The sequence below is a fragment of the Sciurus vulgaris genome (assembly GCF_902686455.1).
Source record: "Sciurus vulgaris genome assembly, chromosome: 17".
Taxonomy (NCBI): domain Eukaryota; kingdom Metazoa; phylum Chordata; class Mammalia; order Rodentia; family Sciuridae; genus Sciurus; species Sciurus vulgaris.
The window spans coordinates 57,621,793-57,631,974 of NC_136478.1; the positions used below are offsets into that span (position 1 = coordinate 57,621,793).

At 40.0% G+C, this 10,182-nt stretch overlaps 1 protein-coding gene across 1 annotated transcript; it reads right to left on the reverse strand.

Annotated features, from left to right (window-relative positions):
* Window positions 1-4,343: 4,343 nt before the first annotated feature.
* LOC306647567 (kelch-like protein 15) lies at window positions 4,344-6,871 on the reverse strand. The gene is given in 4 exon segments (XM_079117054.1): window positions 4,344-5,372; window positions 5,374-5,810; window positions 5,816-6,119; window positions 6,121-6,871. Coding segments are annotated over 4 exon segments (1,758 nt in total). The 5' UTR covers window positions 6,717-6,871; the 3' UTR covers window positions 4,344-4,951.
* Between the last annotated feature and the right edge of the window lie 3,311 nt (window positions 6,872-10,182).

The following is a 10,182-nucleotide window of genomic DNA, read 5'->3' on the forward strand; positions in this document are numbered from 1 at the left end:
AGCAATCAGGGCAGGTCTGGGGTGGGGAATAATTGAGGGAATAGAAGAAGAGGTACAGCTGACAAGCTTTCTTTGGAAACAGTGGTAGAAAAGAAACTGAGAGTCAGGTAATCCGGAACAGAAACCCAGGAGGATTTGGAATGATGTGTTCCAAACCCTGAAAAAATAGCTGCAAAGATTATGATATCCAGCAAAGCTATCTTCAGAATTGAAAGAGAAAGGAAAACCTTCAAGGATTAGCATAAACCAAAAGAATTTGTGACCACAAACCATTATTATAGAAAATGCTTAGAAAAATCCTATATACAAAACAAACAAACAAAAAACAACTCTAGAAGTTGCAAATGGATTAATTGCATTAGAGGGATGTTACACAAATGATAATTATGGCCAGATTAAACATCTGAAGAAGATGAAAGGGCAGGAAATAAACATCTCTTTGAATGTAAATGGTCTTAGTTCTCCCACTGAAAGACTTAGACTGGCACAGTGGATTGAAAAAGAGGATCCAAGTATATTTTGTCTGTAAGTGACTTACCTCGTGGGAAAAGATAGCTACAGGTTAAAAGTGAAAGGATGGAGACCAAAAGCAGGCAGGATTGGAACTCTCATATCCAATAAAGCAGATGTCAAACTAAAATTAATCAGAAGAGACAAAGAGAGTGACTTTATACTGGTAAAAGGAACAACCCAACAAGAAGATACAATGATAGTAAATATTTATGCCCAACCACTGGCACATCTTAATTACATAAAACATATACTACTTGAGGTAAAGGTTCAGATAGACACTAAATACAATAAGACTGAGTGATTTCAGTACATCCCTCTTACCAATAGATAGGTCACCCAACATAAATTTACTAAAGACTCTTCAGATCTAAAAAATACTGTAAATCATATGGATGTAGCACAAATCTATAGAATATGTTATCCAACAACAATTGATTTCACTTTCTTCTCAGATGCTCATTGGATCTTCTCTAAAACAGAACATATTTTTGGACACAGAGTTAAGCTTAGTAAATACAAAAAAGTTGATATAATCCCTTGCATCTTATCAGATCATAATGGAATAAAATTAGAAATTAAGAGCAAGAAAAACTACAGAAACTATATAAACACTGAAATTGAACAAGGTACTATAAAATGATGAATGTGTCATTGAAGAAATCAGGATAGAAACTTAAAGTTTCTTAGAAACATATGAGACAGCATCTCTGGGACACTGTTAAGGCAATTTAAAATAATTAATTTTATTTGTTCTAATTAGTTGTACATGACAGTATAATGCATTTATATATTTTGATGGATCATACATAAATAGAGTGTAATCTCTCATTTTTCTGATTATACATATTGCAGGATCACATCAGCCATGCAGTCATATATGTACATGAGGTAATAATGTCTTCCCCCATACCCCTATTGGTCTCTTCACTCCCCTCTACTTGATATAAAGTAACTCTATTCTTCTGTATCCCCATCCACTTGTGAATTAGCTTCCACATATCAGAGAAAACATTTGACCTTTGTTTTTTTTTGGGGGGGGGGTTGGCTTATTTCACTTAACATGATATTCTCTAACTCCATCCATTTACCAGCAAATGCCAGAATTTAATTCTTTAAAGCTGAGTAATATTCCATCATATATACCACATTTTCTTTATTCATCTGTTGAAGAGCACCTAGGTTGGTTCCATAGTTTAGCTATTGTGAATTGAGCTGCTATAAACATTGATGTGACTGTGTCACTATAGTATGCTGATTTTAAGTCCTTTGGGTATAAATGGAGGAATGGGATAATGGGGTCAAATGGTGGTTCCATTCCAAGTTTTCTTAGGAATCTCCATACTGCTTTCCATAATGGTTGCACCAATTTGTATTCCCACCAGCAATGTATGAGTGTACCTTTTTCCTCACATCCTTGCCAATATTTATTGTTGCTTTATTCTTGATAACTGCCACTCTGATTGGAGTGAGATGAAATCTTAGAGTAGTTTTGACTTGCATTTCTCTAATTGCTAGAAACGTTGAACATTTTTTCATATATTTATTGATTGATTGATTGTATATCTTCTGTGAAGTGTCTGTTCAGTTCCTTAGCCCATTTATTGATTGAGTTTTTTTTTTTTTTTGGTGTTAAGTTTTTTGAGTTCTTTATATATCCTAGAGATTCATGCTTTATCTGAGGTGCATGTGGTAAAGATTTTCTCTCAATCTGTAGGCTGTCTCTTCACATTATTGATTATTTCTTTTGTTGAGAAGAAGCTTTTAAGTTTGAGTCCGTCCATTTATTGATTCTTGATTTAACTTCTTGTGCTTTAGGGGTCTTGTTAAGGAAGTCAGTTCCTAGGCCTACATGGTAAAGATTTGGGTCTACTTCTTCTTCTAGTAGTTGTAGGATCTCTGTTCTAGTGCCTAAGTCTCTGATCCACTTTGAGTTGATTTTTGTGCAGGGTGAGACATAAAGGTTTAATTTCATTTTGTTACATGTGGTGTTCCAGTTTTCCCAGCACCATTTGTTGAATAAGATATCTTTTTCCCAGTAATTGTTTTTGGCACCTTTGTCTAGTATGAGGTAATTGTATTTATGTGGGTTTGTCTCTGTGTCTTCTATTCTGTACCATTGGTCTATGCATCTGATTTAGTGCCAATACCATGCCATTTTTTTGTTTTTTACTATTGCTCTGTAGTATAGTTTAAGGTCTGGTATTGTGATGCCTCCTGCTTCACTTTTCTTGCTAAGGATTGCTTTGGCTATTCTGGGTCTCTTATTTTTCCAAATGAATTTCATGATTTTTTTTTCTAGTTCTGTCATTGGGATTTTAATAGGAATTGCATTAAATTTGTATAACACTTTTGGTAGCATGACCAAAATATTAATTCTGTCTATCCAGGGCATGGGAGTTCTTTCCATCTTCTAAGGTCTTATTCAAATTTTTTTTTTTTTTTTTTTTTTTTTTTAGTGCTCTGTAGTTTTCATTGTAGAGGTCTTTCATCTCTTTTGTTGGATTGATTCCCAAGTATTTTACTTTGTTTGAGGTGATTGTGAATGGGGTAGTGTTCTTTATTTCTCTTTCAGTGGATTTATTACTGATGTATAGGAATGTGTTTGATTTATGGGTATTGGCTTTTATATCCTGCTACTTTGCTGAATTCATTTATTAGTTCTAGAAGATTTTTTAGTGGAATTTTTTGATCTTCCAAATATAGAGTCATATCATCAGCAAATAGTGATAGTTTGACTTCTTCTTTACTTATTTGTATCCCTTTAATTTCTTTCTTCTGTCTAGTTGCTCTGGCTAGAATTTCAAGGACAATGTTGAATAGAAGTGGTGAAAGAGGGCATCCCTGTCTTGTTCCAGTTATATGAAGGCAATTTTAAGGAGAAAGTTTATAGCCCTTGCTTACTCCATTGCCTCACTGATTGCTCCTCAGTCCAATGCATCAGGCATCTGTGGTGGCTGCTCTGCCCTGCCTAGCCCAGTGGTTCTTAATCTTTAGTGTGCCTCAGGGTCCCTGGAAGACTCCTGGAAACACAGATTGCTGGGATCCCTCCATGGAGTTTCTTACTCAGTAAGACTCATGGCATCCTAAAATCTTCATTCCCAATGAGCCCTGGGTACAGTTGCTACTGATCCACCTGGAGAATCAGTCTATCCTCAGATATTCACTGTGTCCAATGCAGTAGGAAGGAAGCATACTGGCAGTTTTTTTTTTTTTTATATTTTAAAGATTAAAAATATTTTACTTAAACTTTTCTTCATAAACACTTCTAACATTTTTTTCAATTTAAAAACAGAATGGACAGCATAAACATGTTTGAATAGATTATATCCACGGCTTGGGAAAAAAAATTACCTGACAAAAATGTAAAGGCTTTCAAATCAGGTATAAAAGGCAAAACTTAAATTATTCTAAGATTTTTATATTGACCCTAGGATTATTTGAATACTGACCCAAAACGTACTGAAAGGTCAAAATATTTTTCTATAGACAAAGGATGCCCAAGAGGTATAGGTAGGGCACATACAAGTTAGGTAGAAATAACCTTCAGAAAGCAAACACCTAATCCTTACTGGTATACTGATTAATAAAATTTTTAATGCAGTTGTTCCCAAAGATGTAAAAAGAAAATTCAAGAATTTGAAGGGGGAACAAAGCTGATGACATTCTCTCAATGTTACTTGTGTAATATTGAAGTTATACTGGTATACTGAGAGGATATGACTTCCATGAATTTGTCTATTCCAGTCTATGCCTATTGAATATTTGATTTTATAAACTCCCAATAAACTAATTTCTCAGAACTTTAATTTTTAAGATAAATCTCTTTTTTAGAAGATATTTATTCCCAAACCGACTCTAAATGCGATTGAACAAATATATGGTCTCTAAAAATGTTCAGAGTACAAAAAATAAAAAATGTATAGTAGGCAAACAAGAAAACTGGCACTAGCAGTTTTACTGCCATATAGCCCTCAATTATATCTAATTTACACTATATCTATGCTGTTTTACTTCAGTCTAAAAGTTTACATTATGTATTCTCAAAAGAGCTAGTCTCTTCTGAGAGATAGTTTATAAACTGAAATAACAATTTATATTATAAACTGAAATGTTAAGACCTACACCCACATATACATATATATAAATAGTCCCACTGAACATTTGACGTGTTTAGATTATGCAGCTCAAATAATTTGTTATAAAATATTTTAAAGCTTAGTTTCATGTAATTAAGACAAAACTCTCCATTTTTACCATTCCTCCCCACACAAATGTGTGTGTCCTTTACTATGACTCGAGCAGGCTTCCCAGAATGAAGTGTCCAAAGGTGCTGTTTTAAGGGGCCTTTATTTAGGAGTCTGGTATTACCTAAATTCTCTTTAAAAGTGCTTGCACGCTGCACTGCAGGGTCAGAGCTTGTCATATACCACTCCGATTCTCACTCATCCAGTACATAGTCTGGAAAATGCAGGTTGCATACTTGTAGACCATCGAGCTTGCGGGGCATCCTTGGGTACTCGTCTTCCTTCCATTTGTTTTCATCCGGATCAAAAGTGAGAATGGAACCACTGTAATGACCATTATAACAAAGGCCCCCAAGAACCATTATTTGTTTTTCTAACACAGTCACACCATGGCCACCTCTACCAATTGGCATGGATGCCAAGATGGTCCACTGATCAGTCTCTGGGTTGTACACTTCTGTGGAAGGGCAGCCCTGAGATTCAAAAGAGGCCCTCAAGATCACACAGACGCCACCGAAGACGTAAAGTTTGCCATTGTAAGAAATCATCTTATGAACGCATGTTGCGTAATTCATCTTGCTCTTATTCTCCCAGCAGTTGGTAGAGTTTTCCTGGTCGGCTGTTCATGGTCCCTTCTTTACTGGGGTCAAACACACACACTTGCTTAGAAGTGGAAGATGAGGTGATTCCTCCAGTGATAAACAACTTGTTGATAAACTCATGTCCATATTTATTAACTGGATAAGGATCCACACATTCCCACTTATCATTGGTGATGTCATATCTCTCTGTTGAATAGAAAGTCTCATCTCTGGTTCTGCCTGCTACAGCATAAATGAACTTCCCAATAACACCAACTGCAAGTTCTGAACGTGGTACAGACATGTCTGCCATCCGCAACCAAGAGTTTTGTCTTGGGTCATACCTGAACGCTTTGGAAGAAGCATGGAATTCGCCGTCTGGGCCCAGTTCTTCCCCGCCCCCCAACAGGAAAACAAAGTCATTGATGATAGCAAGGCAGTCTGGCCACAGAGGTACTTGTGGGCCCTCCAGTTCCACCAGACTCTTGGCTTCTTTAAGAGAAGTATTTTGCTGCTAACCATGCTATGTCCAATCATTCCACAGAATACTGTAGTTTGTGGTTTGGCAGAATGAATGCGGCTTGATTTCATATCTAACAAAGGCTGCTGGTGAACGTTCTGAAAGTAATTCAATGCTTGGTCAACTTCATAGTGCAGCTGTTGGGAATATCTATAAAATTCTGATGTTTTAACCTTCTCAAAAACACTGGATGGGGTCATCAAACAAAACCTGATGTTCTGAATGACAGTATCGGTATGTCTCCAGTGTCTTCTACCATAGAGCCTCGTACAGCTCTATCTCTGGGAACCTGCTCAGATGATCATTATCCAAGTAAGACATGAGCTTCTCAAAGCTCAGATAGGACAAGAAGTCAGGCCTGGACATGAGTGGCACAAAGTTTTCTAGCAGAAAGGTGTCCAGCTTCTCCCTGACACCCTTGATGTTTACACTGAAATCATCTAAGAGTCTTATTATTTCTGCACAATTTTCCAAGCAGATTTTGGCTAAAAGAAAAGAGCAGCAGAACTTCTCCACTTCTACAAGTTGCACATACATGGCAGCCTGAAGAATTTCACGAACAGTATTCATACTCAGTTCTATAGTTCCATAGTACATACATCGAAGGACGTGGCTGAAACCAGTAGCAGTTAGACCTTTCAAATGAATTTTGTCCTGATCTCTTCCCTCATGTCTGCAGTAAACAATTCTGAAGTAATCACTCTGGGTGGCCAAGAGTGCTGTATGGGCCTGGAACTGATGATCTTCAATAACCAGAGTGACATCAAGAAGCAATCCCTCCTCATACAGTGCTCTGAACCCAGCAGAGACACTGGTGTCATGGATGGAGGAACAGAATCCTCCCATGTCCCCTGCCATGAATCACCTCGGGGGTCCTGTCCAGCCTCTAGTGGACGGCAGTCTGCGTCAGGAAGAAGCGGGCCAGCCGGAACGGTGAGCGGTCGGGGGCCAGGAAGGCACCCGACAGGCTCCTCCAACGTCTACAAGGGGCCGCTCCCGGGCCGGGCAGGAGTGCTCCAGCGGCGGCGGGTCTGCGTGCCTGCGGCCCCCTCGGAACCAGTCCTGGGAAAGAAGACAACAGCACTGAGTGGCGAGTCCAGACAGTCCGGCTAGGCGCAAGGCGGCATGGCGGGCCTCGCAGGGCCCAGCCGGGCTAGGCGGGAGGGCCGACTTGGGGCCACGAGCGGGGGAAGGGGATGAGGGGCTGTAGACAGCAGGAAAGGGCCAGCGGTGGCGGTGTCGCCGACGGCGTCTCCAGGCTTCTCACTGGTAGTTTTAAGAAAGAGAAAATGAAGCAGGAATCCTAGTTACAGCATTCCTGGTGTGCCTGGTGGAAGGTGCCTTGAGAGAATTTGCTCAGTTCTGCAGTGAGGAGAATGCAGAGGCCTGAGTAGCTGACATGTTCTGAGGACAATTTTTTCACCAAGGTAGAGCCACCTGAGATGGACACAACTGAGACATGAACCAAGATTAGCCCAAGTCACATGGATAAATTCAGGTGCAGCTGAGTGAAAACACACCGATGCTCTCTGAGAATGGTGTGATGTATGCCAGGGACCTTTCATTATCTCCAGACCAGAGTGAGAAAAGTAGGGGTTTGACACAGTTAAGGGTAGTGCCAAGCCATACAACTGCTAAGTGGTTTAGTTGGGATTAGAACCCAGGAAGTGTCACTCCAGGGTCTGTTCATAGTGGGTGGAATCGGGGTCCCCACAAACATATGTTCAGCAATGAGATCATATTTGGAAAGGAGTAACAAAACCTCAAGATGAGATTATTTTAGATTATGTAGTGGGCTTTAAATCCAGTGACGAGGGTCTTTGTGAGAGATGGAAGAGAAGACACACAGAGGAAGAATCCCAGGTGAAGAAGGAGGCAGACACTGAAGGGATGCAGTCACAAGTCAAGAAACGCCTGTATCCACTGGTTTCTAGGAGAGGTGAGGATGGATTCCACCCTGGAGCATCCTGTGGAGAATGGCCCTACTGACACCTTGACTCTGGTCTTCTGGCATCAAGAACCATGAGGCAGTAGGTTCCTGAATTTTAGCACGTCCGAGGTCATGGTGCTTTGTTATGGCAGTCACAGGAAGCTAATATGGTGCTCTTCAATCCATGCACATGACTTCTTCCAGAGCTTGCGAGTATCCCCTCTTAGTTGGTGTCCCCCATTTCCATTGTGCCAAGCTGAAGTTTTCTAACTACATTCAGGACCTCATCCTTCCTAACAACATTCAGGACTCATCCACAAGTTCTAGTCATCTTGTGGTAGGGAGAGTCAAGGACAGTTTCTTAAAAAAAGAAAATCAGCACAGAACTCAGATCGCCTCTCCTATTCCATTTGATTGTCATGTAGAAACATTAACTCAGAGTGCTGCCTCTGAAAGGAATTGGAGACTTTTGTAAATTTCTTCGCACCACCAGCCTTGCCTAGGAATCTGCAGAATTTAGCCAGGTTCCTCCTGGAGAGGTGGTGGTGAGTGCAAACACTTCAGCAGGGCAGGGCAGGGCAGGGCAGGGAGGCAGAGGAGGCCTGAGGTCATCCTTCGCCCCAGGGAAGCAGTGATGCTCCATTTAATGGCACTGCCGGATGGGGTCACATCTTTGCCTTGAACACAATGTTCAGAAGCCTGAGAAACTAAACAAAGTTCTGGGCTCTGCTTCTCACATCATTAAACTTAATGGCATGCATATTTCCCATCAATCAACTGAGTTCTACTGATTTTTAAGAACCAAAAACATTTATAATTGTCTTACCAAATTTACAGGGACCCTTGTCTGCATCACTGTGTGCAGCCAGGTGGATCTTTCAGGGACAAAAGACCTCTGCTTTCTCTCGAAGATTTTCCTACAATCTTCTGATAATGGCTACAGCTACAGCAGATATGGCATCCCATCTCCACATCTTTTTAGTGGGTTTCTTTCAAGCAATATCCAATTCAATTTCATCCCTCCCTTTGAAATAGTTGTAAGCTTTGTTTTAATTCTGGAATTCAACCTGTTTCAGTTTAAGTTATGGCGAATGCCTTAGGCTCCGTAGACGTTCAACAATGCTCTTTCCTCTTTGTTTAGCTCCTTGTTCTTATTTCATTTTTGTCTTGGTTATTTGCTTGAGGTTAATTTTCTTTGTTTCTTCTTCAGTTTAAATGAGTTTGTGCTGTTTGACCTGTAGGGTTGCTGAGAAAAATGTAACTGGAATCTCTTTTTCATGTCCATCTCATATCCATTTTCTTTATTTCTTCCCTTTTTTGTGGTGTTGGGTTTCAATCCAGTGCCCCTTCATGCTAGGTAAGTGCTCTACCACTGAGCTACATCTGCTACCCTGAGAATCAATTTTCTTTATTTTTTGTCTTTTGGTCCTGGAGATTGAACCCATGGGCACTTACCTACTGAGCCACATCCCCAGTCCCCTTTTTAAAAATTTGAGAGTCTCACTAGATTGCTTACAGCCTCACTAAGTTGCTGAGGCTGGTTTTGAACCTGTGCTCCTCCTGCCTCCGGAGGCGCTGGGATTGGAGGTGTGTGCCACTGTGACCAGTTTATTTTCTTTAAGTTATTGCTCATCAATCTTTTTTTTTTTTCCTGCCTTGTTTTACTATTCAAAATAGGTCCACTTGTTTGCATAGCATAAAAAAGAAGCATTTAAAATAAGCAAGTTCTCAAAAACGGTTTCTCTTCATTTGATGTTTTATCAGCAAACATGCCTTATCCATAATTCTGGTCCAACCTGTAATTGTTCTTGAAGTTTCCAGTTTTCTTTGATAACAGTCCCCCAGTATGGAGTAACCTCAGTCCAGTTTCTAATTTTCATTCTATTTAACTTATATCAAGATCAGCAAGTAATCATTGCACCGCTTGTACAATTAAGAAAACCAGGACTCACACTGAGGTGATTCTTCTGAATGAGACACCTGTAAATTCAGGAGCTGGGGATCGCTTTCCAGCTTCAGAAGCCTGGAGGGTAAATTCTGCATATGAGGTAGCATTCAGGAGCTAGAAACTCTATCCTTAGGATTATAAACTGAGGCCTACTAATTTTGGGCTGTGTCATGATTGGCAGGTGATAGAACCCTTCTGTGCCGTTTTCCTTTTCTAGAAATGGGAAAGATAATGGTGTTCACTGCATAAAGTTTTCAAAGGGATTAAATGAGTCACATACAGGAGGTGCTGGGCCGTCACCTTCCTTATGGAAATTCAGGTGTTGGTTCTTGGTGTTCAGATGGAACACCTTTTCTTTGAGGTAGATTTCCCACAATCCCAATAAAGATCCTCTAAATCTAAGGTGTGGTCTAGAATGCTCAAAGATACCCTTTCATCAGGTCTAC